General features: G+C 38.2%; 1 protein-coding gene across 5 annotated transcripts in view; it reads left to right on the top strand.

The window, feature by feature from the left end:
- Positions 1-20,898, top strand: part of LOC131670719 (furin-like protease 2) — a 1,261,737-nt gene that overhangs the window by 984,642 nt on the left and 256,197 nt on the right. For all 5 annotated transcript variants that reach the window (XM_058946572.1, XM_058946583.1, XM_058946600.1 and 2 more), the window contains one exon: positions 12,653-12,852. In XM_058946572.1, the coding sequence (XP_058802555.1) occupies positions 12,653-12,852 (200 nt within the window). The remainder of the gene's footprint in view (positions 1-12,652; positions 12,853-20,898) is intronic.

Below are 20,898 nucleotides of genomic sequence, written 5' to 3' on the forward strand. Positions count from 1 at the left end.
AACTCCAGCGTCACCCTAGAAGTTAAGTCTTTTACTGTCGCAGTCTGTTCTAATACTTTCTGAAGTGTCCTTTGGAAGTCCTGTCCTTGCGACTTTTCCAGCCGCATCAATACAGCATCGTCCTTGGTTTTTCTAATCGTCTGAACGTCTACCTTCTCTGTCTTGGGGTCTACCTTCTGTCTGATAGTCCGCAAGACATCGGCATACAGTTGTCATTCCGCTGATTTGATCGGCATAGTCCCGCGCCTGGTTTTCAGGTTGGGACACTCCGATCCTCGGCTTCTGTGTCCGTCTGTCGTCTTTTGTACCGTCTCGTTGTCGGTCTTTTTCTTGTTCCTATTCTTTTTCTTTTTTACGACGGTGGACCAGTCCTCTGACACCTCCGCTCTCATCTCAACATCCTCCGAAGGAGTCTGTTGAGTGGTATGCGTGGTGTCCCCCTTGTCAGGTGTCTGTCGGTTTTCGGCATTCACCCCCGGCGTTTGCTGTGTGGCAGCAACGTCTAGGAGCGTTATCCGTCTTTCGTCATCTACCTGGTCTGGGCTTGGGGTCTGTTTTAGCCGTCACCTTTTATGTCCTGGAGTTTCCTCCATTACATTCGCTCGTCTTTCCGTTACATTCGTCTTTTGTCTGATCTGTGGCATTCGCTTCAGTTCATACATACAAACTTCTACAGCCTCATATATCTCAGCCATATCGTTCGTAATTACGCGACTCACGTTTCTTTCGACGTTCGTCTTCTCCGTCATTTGTCCTAGGACGCTGTGTATGGTGAGCAGTTGCTCTCGTATCTGACTCTCCACAGCGTCCCCCGTTACACCAGCCAGATTTCCTACTGGTGTAACGGGGGAACCGGGCAGCTCTAGTGACTTTCCTGAGTCGATGGGCGCAGGCGGCACTCTAGTACCTGCAAAATTTTCTTTAGCTTTCATCTCATTTTCATCTCCTTCATTCTACATGTGTTTTATGTGTTAGTGGTCAGAACTAATTACCAGTTATAGTGGGTCCTGCAATCTTTCCTGAGTAGACCCCCTGACCGAGCTTGCCTAGATTCCGGTGGCCTCGACCGTTCCTCCCCCCCTCCCTGCAGCAAGGGCCCTTCCAATCGCCAATCGGCATTATTACAGAGAGCGAGATTTGTCACTTATTAGGCGCTTTACCATTGTGTAGAGCGAGCCTCCCATGCTGGCTGAGCTGGGTCCGACCCCCTCCAACTACTAGCGGCCCAGGAGTACAAGACTGGTTTTACGATTGTACCCTCCAGAATTGGCACACACACAATCTAGGGTAAACTCTCTCGTAATTGCTCTCGTCACCGTCTGGTTATGACGAGAGCAAGCGTTGCGTTTGTGCTCGTTGGAATTTTCCCAAATTTCCCTCCCTCTCGGCAAGGCACGGTGACCAGCGTTAGACGCATTTAAGAATGCGTCTAATGCATGATCTCTGTTTCAGCTGAGGGAGATTGCCGAGCGGGGCCGAGCAGGCTCGAAGCTGCTACGCTGGCGACAGAGAGTATAGAGATGTTAGAGAGAGGGAGAAATAGTCGGGGGTATGTGTGCCCTACGCAAGATTAGGTACGCGCGCACGCATCGCGACACCTCGCCGATTTCCTCACGCGCACCGGTGCAGACCCCGCTTCACTCGCGGTTGGGCGCAACTCAAAAACCATTTTTTTTACAGCACAACACTTCCGCGCACCGGGCGGGTATCCACGTATAATAATCGTCGGCGTGGGCGCGGGAAAACTCATGGGAACGTTTTACAAAACTTTGTGCGCGCGGCGATCATTCAAACATTCGAGTTCAACTGCTCAATGCTCTCTCCTTCGCCACAGCGTGCAGCTCTCCGAACGTCCATCTCTCTCTTTTCTTCTCTCTTCTATCTCTCTCTCTATGTATCTCTTCGCTCGCAGCTCGACGCTTGGATTAGGGCTCTCCCTTCAGCCTGCCGTTGTCACTGTCGCACCTTAAAACAGAAAAGCCAAACAATGAAAGTGTACTTAACTAGTGCACACTCTCAGCTTGGCAAGTCGCGCGAGCATTGGCGAAAGCTCGATGGAGAGCAATGGCCGGGTCGTGATTCTCCGTTACAATATAAGCAAAGAGTTTCATTGATACATATTTACATATGTATCAAATATACTACTTGGGCAAAAAGTAAGGTGAATTTTCAATTTAAACTTCGCGGGCTTAACATTTCGGGCTAGTTCTTTTTTTCTTGAGTTGGTAGGACTGCGAATGACATCTGGGACAAATTTCATGTCAATGTCATCATCAGTAATATATTTACGCTTGTGTTTACCAAACGACCAAGAGTGCATGTTTCGATTTTTACAATGTCTGATTTAATTGAGCAAAGAAGTGCCATCAAATTTTGTTTGCGGAATGAAATTTCGGCTGCGGAAACGTTGAGGATGTTGCGGAAGGCCTTTGGTGATTCTACCATGTCGCAGAAAAATGTTTATAAGTGGTACAAAGACTTCAAAGAGAGTCGAGAACGTGTTGATGACTTGGAGCGCTCCGGACGACCATCGACGTCAACAGATGACCAACACGTCAATAAAGTGAAGGAATTAGTGCTCGAAAATCGTTGGTTGACTGTTAGAGACCTTACTGATATGATCGGAATATCAGAAGGATCTGTGAAAACAATTTTGAAAGACCATTTGGGCCTACGAAAAGTCAAATCTCGTTTGGTACCGAAAACGCTCAATTTCTTGCAAAAAAGTCGCCGCGTTGATGTGTGTGAAACAATGCTTTCTGACTATCAGGACAAGCTCAAATGCATGATGACGGGAGATGAGACTTGGATTTATGCTTACGACCCTGAAACAACCGACCAATCAAGCGAATATCGTGCTAAAGGCGAGGCCAGACCGAAAAGAGCACGTCAAAGTCGTTCAAAAATCAAGGTCATGATGACAGTTTTCTTCGATTTTCGTGGTGTGGTGCACTATGAATTCCTTCCACCCGGCCAAACTGTTAATAAGGAATATTATTTGAGCGTTATGCGTCGTTTGCGTGAAGCAATTCGTCTAAAAAGACCAGAATTATGGGCCAACAACTCTTGGTTTTTGCATCACGATAATGCACCATCTCACACTGCTCTCGTTCTTCGTGACCATTTCGCCAAAAATTCGACGCATATCGTTCCGCAACCACCGTATTCGCCTGATTTGGCTCCGTGTGATTTCTGGCTATTCCCAAAACTCAAGAGACCACTCCGGGGAACGCGTTTCGAGTCGATTGAGGAGATAAGAGCTGAATCGAAGAAGGCGCTGATGGCTATACCGGAAAGGGACTATTTGGCATGTTTCGAGGATTGGAAAAAACGTTGGCATAAGTGTATTTTATCGGGAGGGGATTACTTCGAAGGGGATGACATTGATGTAGAAGAATAAATAAAGATTTTTCATTTTACAAACAAATTCACCTTAGTTTTTGCCCACAGTAGTATAAATTCAATCAATTATATGTAAAAATTATCTTTTTGCCGTTTATATATTAAAAAAGACCATGACAAAGTTACAACGATATTACAACAAACCGCACTTATTAGAATACATTTTTATTCATCAACATGGGCTAGAGTAACAGTGCACAGTACGCTTGTATCACAGAGACCAACCGTAGTTTGAAAAAAAAGAAGATAAACAATCTACATGAAAATCAATTACAAAAAATTATTCATTTATCTCTAATTGGTAGACACTTGAGGCAATTACTATATTTGTTCGTATATTGATTCACTGTCAGCCTATTTATCATGAAAAACTATGGGAAAAGTTTAAAATTTAATTGTCGGAAGATTTTTTTATAACATATATATATATGTATAATATATAAATATAATTTGTGTATGTGTGTGTTGTATGGACACTTCCCTGGAAAATATAGTATTAAACTGTTCAAATTTAGCCTTGAAATCTTTATATACACCTGTGAATTTTTTTCTTGAAAGTTCAAAAGAACATCGTATATTTCAAAGCTTGTATCTCCGTGAATTTTTAATCTGTTTTCAAGTGCGAACACTCATTTTGTTTTATTTTATGTTTCATTTCACAAAAAAGAAATAAAAATTGTCAAAAAATTTTTTTGGCTAAATGGATTTGAAGAAAAATGCTAAAAAATTTACCAATTGTAATTCAAGGTCAAATAAAAAGTTTTTAGAATTTGAGCTAATATTTCTTTATTTAGCATCACTCTAAGTCGAAAATGCCGTTGAGATCGTGTTTATGTTTTTATCTGATCGCGAGATATTTAATTTTAAACAACTTTTTTCGATTTATTTTATTGTGCATCGTTAAGTTGAAATTTCGATTACTGTTTTTAATTGAGTACACCTGTTTAAGTTTTTAACGTCTTGTGGTAATGCTCTTCTCATCTCCCCGTCACGAATATTAGACTATGACAAATGCTAACATTCCTAGGTTCGTTTTTATTCGAACATCCCTTCCTGTCCCTGCATCTCGAGTTCGATAAAGATGCTGACCAAGAATAGAGCATTTGAGTAAAAAATTAATGATTAAATTGATCTATATGCCAATTAATGTTTAGGTGTGCGATAATCGTGAGTACGAATGGATATTGTGCCTGTGTATGCATGTGGTTGCAAGAACTTGCAGAGCTTGCAGATATTTTTGGAGATTTGTTTGAACTTGCACATTTATTTTTAGAAAACTGGGATCTATTAGACGAAGAAGAAGGTCGGTACCGTAGTCGTTAGATGATTTTGAGATTGGAGGCGGTAAGGGGCAAGGGTATCTGTTTTTCGTGATTTCTTTGTTTGTTTCGGATAAACTTGGATCTATCAGTACTAGAGTTCGTCGAACCAATGACAGATTAGGAAAGGAAAGTTTTGTTTTTGTGATCGTTTGTGTGTTTTAGATCTCAGCTTGTGCGTAGTTATTGTTTCTGTCTTTGTCAACATTACAGGATATGTAAGTCTTTTATTATTACAGTTTTTGTTTATTGTAATTCATCTATTTATTTAGAGATTCCACTTCGGCATCCAAATGGTATTTCTGATCTTATGACACCAGAAGATCAGTTTGCGTGGAAACAAAAGTTTTTATTTTTAATATAAATAGTATATTTTTATAATAACTTTAATAGTATATTAATAGTTTTCTTTTTATAACAGCAATTAATCACCGAATTCCCGTTGGTTGACTCAGCAGCAGCAAGAAAGGAGTCTCAAGTGGTTGTGATGATAATAATGTTATATTGTCTGAGTACGAGGGTTGGGAGTGTCCTGATTGTGTTGCTGGATTTTGCAATAAGTAGCCGCAGTGTATTATTAATCTCCACTGCAGCGTAGAGATAGCAGGCACGTGGACAAAACCAACGACATAAGATATATCGCGTGGTGACTAGTTCAGTCAAAGTCGTATAAGTACGTGCTTTGAAGAAGTAGTACCCCTACCTCCAACAGCCAGCAATAATCTAAAAGTATCACCATCAATCAACCACTTTAGCTACACCATGTCGTCATTGCAGAAGCCAATCGGCTGGTTTTCCCTGACGACACACTCAATGGTAGATCCCGTTGTAAAACAGCGAGATTCTTTTCTGCAGCTGACGATGAAGACCATGACGACGAAGATTAAACACTTATTTAATAATTTTAAATAAAATTTGTAATTTTGTAAATTTATATTGTATATTTATATTTATAATAATAACTGTATTGAAAAATTAAATAAAAAAATATTTTAAACTCATTTATTTTGTAACGGAGAAACAGCCGATACCGTATAGGTAACTCATGGCCGTCCGCACAAATTATTTATTTCAACTAGAAAGGGGGGTGGGAGTAGGATTCGGGAGGTATAAAGGCTCCCATGACTGAATAACGCCTCGAGCAAACCGCGTTAAACACGCGGATTAGGATTTGGGATGAGAATTAACACGGCGACAGATAAACACAACAGTAGATTAACCCACTAGTCCTTTAATCAACATTAATAGGTTTATAAGACGGCGATAGATCTCACGTCGATAGATTCTACGAACGGCACAACAAACATGAGCGCGAAGGTGAATCGGTGGTTGGTCAGCCTGCCTATTTCCTCTAAACCTACTTGTTACAATCAATTCCAACAAATAATTCTGCCGTTAATTTGGCCAACGAGGTAGTTGGCAGGTCTGTCGCACTACCCACCCATCGGCTGGCGCCCAAATATGCGAGAGAAAGAGAGAAAAGAGAGAATGCAGCACTAACCTCGACTGCCTCTTATCTGACGACTGGAGCGCGTCGCTGAATGACGTCACTGGTGCTCTCCTTCTCGATGGGTGCTTCGTTGGTGTTATCGCTACGTTTCGTTCTCTTGCTCGACCTATCGCTGGCTCCACAAATACTGCTGACCAATGTTGTTGTCGTGCTCGTTGTTGTTGCTGTTGTTACTGCTCTCGTTACTGCTGCTGTTGCCGCTGCCGTTCGGCCGCTTGTTGAATACGGTAACGACGATGACTGCTCACGTGCGCACCCGCGCACCTCGCCTGTTACCTACACGCACCGGTGACAGGTATCCTTCGGAACACGGTTGGGTACGACCCAGCCACTACTTCTCGTCCGCGCACCGGGCGTGCCTCAGAAAACAAAAGTCTTGGCGAGATCGCGGAAACGGATCGGGAAAACCATTTTAAACTCGGTAAGATCCACGCGCGTGACTATTCCTGCTAATATCCAGCAGATACGAGGGGGGTCAATAAGTCTTTACAAAAAGAAGGAAAAAAAAGTTTTGCGTATGTAATTTTTTTTATTTTTCAACATAATCTCCTTGAAGGTCGATACATTTTATAAATGGCCTTCTAGTTTTTTTAAACCATCAGAAAAATATGATTTCTGAAAACCCTCAAAATAGGCATTTGTTTCGGCGATGACTTCTTCATTCGACGTGAATCGTTGTCCGGCAAGCCATTTTTAGAGGTTAGGAAATAAGAAAAAGTCACTGGGAGCCAAATCAGGCGAATATGGTGGATGGTCAATTAATTCAAACTTTAAATCGTTAATTTTTGACATCGAAACTGCACACGTGTGAACTCGAGCATAGTCTTGAAGAAAGAGACATTTTCTTTTGTTCAAGTGAGGACGTGTTTCTTTGAATTTTTCTTTCAGCTGATCTAATAATGACGCATAATATTATCTAGTGATCGTCTGGCCCTTTTCCAAGTAGTCAATGTAGATGATTCCATACCCAACCCAGAAAACCGTGGCCATAATCTTGCCAGCTGACTTTACTGTCTTTGCCTTCTTTGGGGCTGGTTCTCCTGCGGTAATCCATTGTTTGGACTGTTCTTTGGTTTCAGGAGTGTAGTGGTGTACCCATGTTTCGTCTACAGTTACGAGTCGACGTCAAAAGTCTTCCGGATTACGACGTATGCGTGCCAAAAGAGCCTCAGAGGTGACCATGCGAGTTCGTTTGTTTTCAACAGTGAGCAAACGCGGCACCCATCTTGCTATATTTTTTTCATCCCCAATTTTTCAAGCAAAATTGAAATGATTGTACCCTTTAATACCCCTGTGGCCTCAACTAATTCTCGCAATTTTAATCTTCTATCACTCAACAACATATCTTGGTTTTGGTTGACCATTTCGGGCGTACTCACTTCTAGGGGACGTTCTGAACGAGGTTCATCGTTTTTTGTTGTACGTCTGCGTTTAAATTCATTTACCCAGTTATAAACAGTCTTAAACACAGGGGCAGACTTGCCATGAACGGCGTTTAACTCAACTGTGATTTCTTTTGATGTAAGGCCTTTCAAATAGAAATGTTTTATCACAGCTCGAAACTCTGTTTTTTGCATTTTTCAAATAAACCAATAACTTTTTGTTCAATCAACACTCACAAAAAAACGACTTAATGAATCGAGTTAAAACTTTGTACCATATCTAGTTAGTAGTATTGCTCGCCAAAAACATCATAATTTAAGCGTGACAAGCACCATCTCTTGGATTTTGTAAAAACGTATTGACCCCCTCGTACTCTCTTGTTCATCGACGCGGGGATCCTCACAACTAGCGCTCTCTCTATCTCTCTCTTTCTCTTTCTCTTCCATCTTCGGCGCAATCTTGATCGCTTCATCCGTCTGTTTAGCCCGTACACCGCACCTCGAACACAAAAGCCTAACATGAGTGTGCATGTCATATGCATAAATGGACAAAGTCGGCCTAGCTAAGATTCTCCGTTAAAATTTAAATCCTATTAAAAAAATATTTAATAAAAATAAAAATAAGAGTATAAGGCATTAATCTTAAAATGCATGAAGTCAAATCACATTAAATCTTAAAACGCATAAGCTTCGACTAATGTCTGATCTGAAATTAATGATCATAAAACGCTCGGGCTTTAGCTCACAGAGCTGATGACCTTAGCAACCTGATTCTAGCCTTATTTTATAACTTTTATTAGAATGATAAAAGAAATAGACATGTAATATCCAGTAATTTATTTTGGTAATATATAATTATGTTTAGCTAATGCATAATTAGGAAGGGTAAAAAAGTTTTTTGAGAAGAATAAGCTAATTGTAAAATATATTTTGTGAAAAAAAGCCCTACATGTTATTTTAATCTGTAAATGTATTACACTTGTATATTTATATTTAAATACACAGAATATAATAATAGTACATTTACATAAATAATTTTTTTTATATTTCCTCCAAGTATATTTACAATCTGTCTACATTATATTACAAAATGAGTATATTATGATTTATAATTTATTACATGAAGGTACTTCACTAAAAATCTGTACCAAGTAAAAACAAAAAAGTGTAATAACTTTTATTTTATAAAATAGACTTCCAATTTAATAAAATAGTGCTTTGCATTTCTTGAATTTTAATACTCTTGGAATTGTATGCATTGTATTCTTCATCAGACGATTTGGCTATTCCGTTAGTCGATTACTGTACCTTCTGTGGGTAGCTTCTATTTCTACCATTATAGTTGATATGCTACCGTTCTTTCTGATTATTTCATTTGTAATAAACTATGGTTCATTTATAATAAATCTCCTTATTCTGAAATACCTTATTCTGGAATCTATCAATGATACCAATGTTTGATTTTGCAGTAGTACCTTAAAGTTGAATTCTATATACTCATACTGGTTCAAATATACATTTGTATATAAAAAATTTATTATTACTCAATAACTTGGAGTTTCTAATTAGTAACCAGTAGAATTCTCTTATCATTAGATTAATTTATTTATGTTTTGTACAGATCTAATCTCTTCTTCTTAATCGTGAACCTAAATGTATCCCTAGGTATTTAGCTTTGTCACCTTGAGGAATTAATTTGTTACTTATACGAGGTTCATTTGAAAAGTCCGTGCAAAGTCAGAGAGATGGCGCTACTAATGCGTATCAAGGTTATTTTCAGTTAGTGGCATATCTTGGAAGAACACACACCAAGTTTCAGCCAGATCGGCCAATTACTTTGTATTTTACATTCGTTTCAATCAAAGAAATCGAGTGGTTGTAAAAAAATGGACGAAAAAGAATTTCGTGTATTAATTAAACATTACTTTTTCAAAGGCAAAATGCCTCAGGAGATTAAACAGAAGCTTGGTAAACATTATGGTGATTGTGCACCTTCAATTAGAATGGTTTATAAGTGGTTTCAAAATTTTCGGAGTGGCCATATGAGCACAAAAGACGCTGAACGTTCTGGACGCCCTGTTGAGGTTATCACTTCAGAAATCATTGATAAAATCCATGATATGGTGATGGCTGACAGAAGAGTGAAGGTGCGTGAGATTGCTAGTACTGTAGGCATCTCGAGTCAACGGGTACATAATATTTTCACCAACATTTGGACATGAAAAAGCTACCCGCTAGATGGGTGCCGCGATTGCTCACGATTAACCAAAAACGAGATCGTGTGAAGTGTTGCAAGAATGGTTTGCAGCTGTTCCAGCAAAATCCGCAAGACTTTAAGCGTCGTTTCATCACTGTAGATGAAACATGGATACATCACTACACTCCTGAGACCAAAGAATAGTCTAAACCATGGGTTACCAAGGGGGAATCTGCTCCGAAAATGGCGAAGACAATTCCTTCGGCCGGGAAGGTTATGGCGACTGTCTTTTGGAATTCGCAAGGAATAATCTTCATTGACTATCTGGAAAAGAGTAAAACCATTTGAGGCGAATATTATTCATCGTTATTGGATCGTTTGAAAACCGAGTTGCTAGAGAAACGTCCACGATTGGCCCACAAAAAAGTCCTCTTCCACCACGACAATGCGCCAGCTCACGCCTCAGCAGTTGTGGCCGTAAAACTGATGGAGATAGGGTTCCAACTCGTTTCACATCCCCCTTATTCTCTAGACTTGGCTCCGTCGGACTACTATTTGTTCCCTAATATGATAAAATGGCTGGCGGGGAAAAGATTTTATTCAAACGAGGAGGTGATTGCAGAAACAAATACCTATTTTACAGACTTGGACAAATCCTATTATTTGGAAAGGATTAACAAACTAGAGCAGCGTTGGATGAAGTGTATATGCCTAAAAGGAGACTATGTTGAAAAATAAAAAAGATTTATTAAAAAAAATCAAGCAGTTTTTATTTTTGCACGGACTTTTCAAACGACCCTCGTATATACCGGAGAACGTTTCTTCTTTTTTAATATGCAGGTTACCTAAATTCATTTATTTTCGTTTATAATAATTAACCTCCATTCTTTGAGTCATAATAGTAATTTTATCTAAATATTTCTACATATTACAATATACCGTTATTACGGTATATTGTAATACATATATAAAGTAATGAATGGGGAATGGTCGAGTAAGCGAAGTCTGAAATTCCTGGACGTAGTTGTCCTCCCAGGTCCGGTGTTCGTCGCGTCGGCGACAGGACGGCCGGATCAGCGCAGATTCGTCGTGTTGGCTAAGAAGCGCGAAAGTTGGTGATTTGAAGGCGGTTGTCGGCGTAAGAAGGTAGGATATTCGAATAAGTAGCGGGATATAAAGATATTAGAACGCTAACAAAAATCTTTAATTGTAAATAATTAACAAAGGCGGTCGGAGGGAGGGAGAGAGCACGCTGAGCGAACGAGTAGAGAGAGTGAGAGAGAGAAAGAGCAAACCATCAAACCGGTATTTACAAGACAGATGCCTAAACCCTATGTTCATCGACGTTTTCTGTGAATGTCTGCGACACACTTCCAAAGTGAGAGAGCTCGTACTCGATCGGACACCAAACATCTGCCGTGTAACTCCAGAGGCGAAGAAAAAGGGCAGAACAATAAAGCTGAGATTCGGCAGGAGAAAACAGTCGATGAGACACCGTCCGGTCAGCGTGTCGAAACAGCTACTCCTCTTGCCGCGGGCTCAACTTCGCAATTCCTCCTCCGTGAGCTAATCAGTGCGCGCAGTCACTCGCTAAGGCGCGACTATATCTCTCTGCGCCTTGCTGTTACGCACAGAAGTATCCCTGCGTATTCGTATCTCTCTCTCACCTTACTTACTTTGTATCAGAACAGGAGTGCAATTACATATGTAGATATACAATAAATAAATATAAATACAATAAATACGTGAATACATAGGATAGGTTCGGAGAAATAGGCTACATTTTCTTATCGCTACTAGGGAGAGAGAGACATAACGAGTCAGCAGTTTCACTCGTTATAAGATTCAAAAATGCTTCCTTGGAGAACGCCGACATTTATGAAATAAGGTTTAGTAATTTCGTTATTTATTTTTACTTTAAAGGTTCTATAGTTTATATCTGATTCTAGCAGGAGATACAAAATTTTGATAAGATTTTATTAAGTTTATACAGTAAACTTTTATGACAAATTTATTCTATTAGAACGTGATTGTTGCAGAAACAGAATTGATGATCGGGTATAAAGTTTAGTTCCTGCAGTATTTTATTCACTCTTATAATATTATAAATTTATAAATTTTTGAAAGCGTAGTAAGTAGACTGATTCATTCGTAAGACGATACAAAAGTTTTTAATTTTTATAGCTTATCTAGTTTGGGAATGAGTATTTTTTTCATATTTTTTTCATACAATATGGAAAAAAATGTAACAATTTTGTATGGCATTATCAGTCTTATTAAATTTTAAGCGGTATGTTTTCTGTGCAAGTGTCCTAATTTTTCTTATTACACCGGGAGGTATTCTTTATGTTGGTTTTAATTATTGAAGCGAAATTTATTATGATTAGGTAATGATCTGAAATTACATTTAAAGACGATTTTATTGTTAGACGTTAATGACTGCAAAGTCTATAAAATCAGGTAGTTTAGTATCGAAGAGTCAATAGATGAGTTCGCCGGTTGATGTTGGTGTTAGACTTTTTGCTTACATTACTGTATAGAGATTTGCTCATTTTGGGTTTTGAGTTATTGATCTTTATTCCTCATTTGGATGTTTTATATTGTAATCACCTCCCATCAAAGTATGATTTTCCAGACTATCAAAGTATTTTCTATGTTGTTCTTTGATAATGTGTTTTGGAGGAAAATATAAAGTAGAGAATATAATTAAGTCGTTTTTATCTTCAATAAATGTAACATAAAACCAATTTTATTTTATATTTATAAGTTGAAAGCTCTTATTAAATTAAAAAAGTATTCTAACTCTCAATTTTATGTACGATAACTTTTTGCTCTTTTTCAGATACTATAGTGACAGAGGTCAATGTGCCAAATGCTACTTGTCATGTAAAACCTGCTCAGGTCCTAGAAGAAACCAGTGCGTAAGCTGTCCAAAGGGATGGCAGTTGGCTGCTGGCGAATGTCATCCGGAATGTCCCGAAGGATATTTTAAGACAACTTACGGTTGCCAGAAGTGCCACCACTATTGTCATACTTGTAGAGGTAAATATTTTTATTTATTAATACATTTGAAGTGCAACTAATAATCATTCTTGGTTAGTTCGAAATTTTTTTAAATCTAAAAAAGATTTGAAAAATTTTATTCTTTATACCAAATTGTTAATTCAATCCCTTACACTGTAATACATTATATACTAAATAAAGTGAAAATTAAGAAACTTGAACTGCAAGTAATTTCAGCCTTGATTGTAAAATCCTATAAATTCGAACTCTTACTAAAAAATGTTCAATAGTCTTTCGATAGCGTAATTTTCAGTTTGAATTGTTTGTTTTTTTTTTGTTTCATTTATTTTTTGGTGAGACCTTTCTACATCAATTTTTTATGAACTAATCTTGTTTAAAACTTATTTATTGCAATACTAAGTTATTGCTTAATCTGTATTACATGGTTGTGTAATATAAATCGACACTAAGTAATAATTATCTTATTATTTAGCAATATAATGTAATTAATTCTTACCTAGTATCGATTTTTGCAGTATTCTAATTGGAAATTTTAAATCCGTGACAAATAAGAAACTATATCTGTATTCCAAAAACCTTATATTCTGCAATTTCCAAACACATGATAGGTAAATGTTGAACTCTAATTCATGAAACCCACTACAAGTCACTTTTGAAATGTAAACCTTTCGACTCTGTATCCTGTAAGTCTTAGATCTATGAAAAATATCCTCGATTTTCAAATGTCAAGAACGTGATTCTACTACATTGGAACACACGGCAAAATAATCACATAATCTTAAAACTCTGCAATCTACGAGTTTTAAACTCACGTCAATAGGAAACCGTAAATTAACTCTCAACAGTTTAATTCTTTTTAAGCTTTCTTATCCACCATAGATAATTTTCAAATATCAAGAATTCAGTTCACTGCAAGCTTCAAACTAACGACCAGTAAATCACGAGCTTTATACTATGCGAGTTGTAAATCTACAATGAGTAAATGACGAACTTTGAACAAAAAAATGCTGTATCCTCCAAAGCTCAGACTCTTGAGAGATAATTTTAGTTTCAAATCAAAGTAAATAAATATGTGAATAATATTATATCACCAATGAACTATTAAATAAAGTCAAAGATAGATTAACACAATAAAGCACATTAGAAATACAAGCAGAGCGTTCTACTCAAACGACAGCTCAGACTAGACTGACATTTTATTATATTTTTATTTTTTTTGTTGCGTTAATAAGCTATAAAGAGTAGATTACGCCAAATAAGGAATAATTACAAAAGAACGCTTTGATGCTAGCATAGGTTTCAAATGGACTCGCTTTATTTTTTGGCATCTAGGCATAGGTTTTTGGCATATTTTGTTGCTATACTACATCGCTACCGGTCCATGTCGAAAGTTACGCCCCAGGTAGCGAGACTCTTTACGATTTTTGAGCTTTAAAAAATGACCTTAAATTTCAAAGTCACGAAACTAGGGGTTGAGTCAAATAAAAAATCGAGTTCTACCATCATAAAGTAGAGACATTAACGTTTAATTTAAAAATAAATTGATCCCATTACGATATTTCTGACCTGAGTTATTGATCTTCGAAGTTGTGCCCTTTCTTAATCGGAATTAGGTATTGCGTTAATTTGGTTGCAAAATGTATAAAACATGTAAAATTAAATAACATGTTCGGATTTTTAATAATTTTTGGCAATATTTACCTTTCTATTATTGTTTTTTTTCCTTTATAATTCAAAAATAATCGACACGACACTGTAATTCAAATAGGAACCGAGATAATATTTAAAAAAAAATCCTTTACGGTTGATACTTTCGTTCCGATGTCGTCTTTTCAACCGAGTTAAACTCACCTTAAGTCTCCTGACTTGTAACACTCGATCTATCTTAGGTATGAATGATTTAATGTTTATTTCAACTAATCCCATAAATGAAATCGGTTTAAAACTTAACTGATAATAGATTCGTTAAACTAAAAGGTAACGAAATAGCGTAATGCGGCGAATAAAATCAAAATCGTTTATGACTAGAAAACTACAGTCTTTGTTGAGCCGAAACACTTTCGCACTCGAAGAGGATTAACTACTTGTTCCAATAATACGACGTTGGGGCAACTAGAGTCCCGTCGCGCCCAAACTGAGGGTCAAGCCTTTAGTTCCGCTCTCCCTGAGCGTCGAACGGTGAAAAGATCGGTACTCCTCTCGAGGAGGTCACCGCTTTAGATCAAAAAGGCTCCGACTCGCTGTGTGCGTCAGGGATGTCGTAGCAAACTTGACTTCCGGATCTCCAAAGTGTTTGAAAGCTAAGGAGTGAAAGACAGTGGGCTATGCCAACCTATTGGCACCCAGAGAGAGGGGTGGTAATGTTTGATTACGCTATGCCACCCTCAAAACGGAAAAGCGTGAATCAACGCATACACTAGCTGTTCCAATAATACGGGCGGTTGCAATCACGGCGCTCTCATTAAGCTCGATTACGATCCGCTTAGCAAAAACATAGATGATGCACATAGTGCACCATATGGCCAGCTGCGAGGCTGGCTAGATCACTTTGTGCAAAAATCTTTTTGTCCAAGCGGCGGATTATGATTGTCTTCCTCAACAGAGAATTGAAACTTCTCAAACAAACAATTCGTTACTTTGGGAGAGAATGTCATAAACTTCTCTTTTCTGTACGGGCATATGCAAATGCAAATACTGATGTACAAAATGCGCCACCGATTGCCCTCGACAAGCAGTTAATGCAAATCGACCCGAAGTGAATGCAATATATTTTTAAAAGACTACTTCATTCACAAGTGCAGATGTGTGTACCTTCACGTGGTGGGGCTGAAAACGCTGTCCCTGTAAAGAGACAGTAGGTAAAACACACAACACTTGCCCCTGGGGTAATAGGCCGACTGGCCAAACAAATCATTACCAACACGGACCATGACAATACGTGATGAGGTACGGCCTGTAAACGCCCAAAAATTCAATGCGGAGTCTACCACACCCCAAGAGCTCAACTCGAGCCCAGACAAGCCAAAATCCGGAAGTCACTTGAGGGGAAATCTCTCGGGATTGTGGTAATGCGCACCCTCTTTAGAGGACGGGAGACCGCCCCAGGAGATAGTTGCAGAAGACCAATGGTTCCGGAAATCCGAATTTAATTCGGGTACATAACAAATTACTCCCTATCGACTGGCAATCGGTAGGTGCCACTACTGTAGGTAAAGAGTCGCGGCCGTGGTCATAGCAGCCACCCAAAGTTCTTTGCCTCGAGCTCCTCGAGTAAGGCCCGACACCATTGTGCAAGAGAACATAGTCCATTGGGCTGAGTAACTCTCGATGATTAGAACGCACTACGGATGCCAAAACCCTCAGGAGAATTATTTCCACAGAAGGGCAGCATCCTTCCTGCTAAAGAATTGTTTAAGCCCTGATAGCTAGAGCAGTTTTACAATTGAAAGCGAAATTAGTGAAAGTCAGCTCCCTATGAAAGTGAAAAGCCGTGCACTAAATACCCGTCAAATCTAGTGCGGCTATACATGAACACAGGCTAAGACGAAAGAAAAGACAGAAACCCGATAAGCTCACTCAAGCGCTACTCTAGTTGCAATCCGTCGAAATACCTAACCCCTGACTAAGACCAGGTTTGACTAATCACAAACCTAGAGTAAAAACAAACACGCCGGTACATTAGTAAATAATTTTAAGTTATATGTTACAATTCAAATTAGTTTTAAGCAGTTAATAGTAATATAAGCAGTAGCAAGAATAGTTACTGTTAATACTTTGGATGAAATGAATTGATTTAAATTTGAAACAATGATAAACTTTAATTAATCAACAATTGAAAGTATGTACAAAATAAAACTCTATATTAGAGACACGGCCTGCCTCGTGCAGCCGCTCTCTCGTAACCAACTTACACGTTATCACATACAGTTGCACTCGCGCTTCTCATCCGTATGCGCGCATGCGCACTCGCTTACTTGATATAGCGGGAAAATATAAATTCATAATTTAACAGTTACCAATTAAAATTAAGAAAGAAATTTAGAAATAATTAGGAATAAATAATCAAATTAATCAAATTAAAAATAAAAATCATAAATCAAAATCAAAATCAAATCAAAATCAAAAATCAAATAAAATGAAATCAATTAATTCAACTAACAAAAAGTTAGTAAAAGCTAGGAAAATAGCTAGCTAAATCAATGTAATTAATAGAGCTCGTAAGTCAACTCGCACTCTCTCACTCTCTCACTGCTTACATGCTCGCACGATATTCGCTTATTTTGAACGCATACGTTAACAAGCGCTAAAACTAAAAGTCGAACGCCCTACGGCAAATTAAAAATCTCGAAAGCCACACAACTCATCAGTGATGAAATTGAAAAAGTATGGCAGGAGAAATGGTAGGCAGCCACAAATGGCAGGAGAACGTACTGCTATTTCCCAGTAATCAAAGATAGATTAATGAAGGGATGGCTAAATCCCAATCACTATACAGTACAGTTTATGACTGGACACAGTGCTTTTAAGTCATACCTCCATAAAAGAGGATTATGTGAAGACCAACTATGTAGTTGTGGAGAGATAGAAAGCAAAAGCCATATTCTCTTTGACTGCGGAGAATTAAGGGAACTAAGAAAGCCATTAATAGAGGCTGTTAAAGAGGAGCGCCATACATGGCCTTGTTCTGAAACGGCCCTAGTATCTAGCCGGAAAATCTACAATGTCTTTGAAGACTGCAAGCAAAGTCATAAAGCCCAGGGAAGGAGCACCTATAAAGAAGAGACTGCGCAGAAAAGTAGTTACCGACTAGAAAGACGCCGTCTCTTACAAGGTCCCTATCCAGAAGACAAAACTCGCACAATGACTAAACTAATATTTGAACTTTGAATAGCTAAATAAAACTTGAATTTTTGAAAGATAATTTTTGTACAATGAACTTTAGAATTAGATTATGAAATTCAATAATTCGAATGCAAATTAGAACACCCGATTTAAGCTTCATTTCGGAACTTGATTCGAATGATTGGCATGACTGGCACGAATAATGAAAACTGCCTGGCGAGTCGCCTTGTCGGTTAGGCGAGACCCCGACCCAAAAAATCAACCAATATCGAACGAAGGAGCAGAGATCAGTATCAGCGAGTCATAAAAGCCTTTCCATTGAAAGTGAAATCCGAAATTTGGCCAAAAATCGGGAAACAACTTTTCAAATGACGGATACTCACCAGCGTGAGCGGGGTTGATCGAAACGCAATGAGAAAACGTGCCCTGATACGTCGAAGCGAGGGACCTGTGAGTTGTGGGAGCAATCCCTTAATACAAGTACGCAGGCTGGGATGTTTTTGAATGAGCCAAGGAGGGGAGGTTTAGCTAGTTTATCGTCCTAGGAATTTCCTCCGACTGTCCTAGCTGGGTCTTTGGTCTGACATCCCATTTTGGGTTGGCCTCTGCGGGGTAGTGGTACCTGGTCAAGCAAATCTTGTAAGATTTGTATGCCGCGCGCTTGCGACGCGGTAGACGTCGGGACAACTAGAGTCCCGTCGCGCTCAAACCGATGGTCAAGCCTTTAGTTCCGTTCTCCTTGAGCGTCGAACCTTGAAAAGATCGGTAGTCCTTTCGAGGAGGTCGCCATCTTAGATTAACAAGGCTCCGACTCCCTGTGAGCGTCAGGGATGTCGTAGTAAACTTGACTTACGGATCTCCAAAATACTTTCGAAAGCGAAGGAGTGAAAGACAGTGGGCTATGCCAACCTTAGGTGCCCAGGGAGAGGGGTGGTAATGTTTGATTACGCTGTGCCTCCCTTAAAACGGAAAAGTGTGAAAACGCATACACTAACTGTTGTTGGAGGTTATCAAAAAACGGCATCTTTTACGTATCCCAACAAAAAGAAATCATGTAGGCTCAAATCAGGTGATCTAGGGAAAGCCACGCGATTGGTCCACCTCGCCCTATCCATCGATTTGGAAATTTGTTAATGTTTGTTGGCCAGCAAGTCGGTTCACTTCTAGATATTGGTATAGAGTTGATTTTCCGAAGAGTTTCATAGATTACCTTGCCTCCATGAGTTGGAGTTGACGATCTTGATCTCCACCACGGATGTTTCGTATTATAATCTCCTTTTGCTATAAAGCGATTTCCTAGTGTTTTGAAAAAGTCACTTCAATTTTCCTTTATATTGTTTTATTTGCGGGATAGTAAACAGCTGATACTGCTATTGGTCCATTGTTACCATATATGATTATACTAGTTCCTTGTAGGTAAATTTCACTGGTGTGTGAGTGAATGTAATGATTAATTATGATTTTAATTATAATTGCCATGCCTCCGTATATAGTGTTAAATGGGTAATTTGTTTTATGTATGGTGTAGTTTGGTATATTTAGATAATTCTTATTTGTAAAGTGAGTTTCTGATATTAACATAATGTAAACATTTTCAAGTAATAAGAATGCTCTTAATTCCTGATGTCTCTGCATCAGTCCATTTGCGTTCTAGATAGCAATTTTTAATGAGTTTATTGCGTCATTCTATTTATTGCAATTGTTAATAAATTTAGCATGGTATCCATCCTATTTATTAATTGCTCCATCATTCTTTATAATTTATTTGTATGCTCTTCTTTAGTATGTTTACTTGATTTGGTTTTTTTTTTATTTAACGTCGCTCTATTTATGCTCCATTAATGCTAATCAGCGACGGAGGTGCAATGTATTTGTGAACAAAGCACATGAAACTTTTTTCAGTGGTGCTTGTATCATTGAGCAGGGACTGGGAATCGAACCAGAGCCTACCAGGTGCGAGTCCGTCGCCCTATCGATCGAGCCATTGCAGACCTCTGATTTGCTGCTACTTGGGCATACATAGTGTTTGGTCTGTCTCTGTTTGCATTGCAATTTAAATTAGGTTGAGTTGTGTATTGTTTTGATTGAATGTCTTTTCTGTTAATCTGGGAAAAAAATTTTGTTGCAACTATTTTTGCAATGGATATCCTTTGTAGCTTACTGTGTGATTCTTTTATTTTTTCTTTTATTAGAAACTTGATAGTTACGTGATATTTTGCACATATAATACAAACTACTCTTTTAAAACAGTAATTTTTAGTATACCTGAATTCTTGGCAGTTTTGACATTGGGGAATGTCCTGTTTAATGTGAGGTGTTTCGAATTTGACTACAGTATTAATTAATCGATTTATTTTGTACACATCTTGAGTTTTGTACTTGTGTTCAATTTCTACGGTGAATAGAGAAACAAACATATTCAATGTTCCACATTGAATATCTACCGTTTGTTAATGGACCTCCATCAGATTTGAATATTTAAAATAATTACTACAGTTTTCAATGCTTCTTGTCAAACCTAGACTTTAGAAAGCGAAAATAATCTTTTCGATTCGATTTACTGTATGGTCTCAAAATAACAAGAGACTAGTAAGTAATAAAAATGCGCTCACATTCAATTTTCTGAATTGCTTTTTTGATATGTGTATATTAGTATACGCTATACAAACTGCACTTGTATACACATAAAAAGGCAAAACATTATATTATTATTGAATGGCTGTTGTGTAACGGTCCAGTCTGATTTGTCTCTTATTTCCCTCTGCAAAGTAGCAACCCGTCATACTCAAGACAATCAAAGAAAAACGGTAATTGAGCGAAGGCGCTTTTCTCACATATATGCAAATGTGTTAGGGCAACTCTGCGAAAACATTACCATATAAGGAGCGTGACGTCACGACCGTGGGAAATTTATTGTTAACAATAGAAAATCGACAATTATAAAGTTTTTCGAATGAACAAAAGTATTTTTTAGTCAATTTTGATGCGCTGATCCTGAATTTCATGTTGTTATAACTCTCAAGTCGGTATTTATTAGTCAAATTTAATTTACAAGTAGATAGTGTTAGTTATTTTGCAATAAATAATTATATTGTTAATTCGAGTATGCGATTACGTCCGCGACCTATTGAAACAGAGAAGCAAGAATTTGACACTTTGATAACTAATTATTCACTAAGTTATCAATAAATAAAAAATTTATAATTTTTTTAAATAATTAAA

This window comes from Phymastichus coffea, unplaced genomic scaffold (genome assembly GCF_024137745.1).
Source record: "Phymastichus coffea isolate CEN01 unplaced genomic scaffold, Cenicafe_Pcof_1.1 PCOF00009, whole genome shotgun sequence".
Lineage (NCBI taxonomy): Eukaryota > Metazoa > Arthropoda > Insecta > Hymenoptera > Eulophidae > Phymastichus > Phymastichus coffea.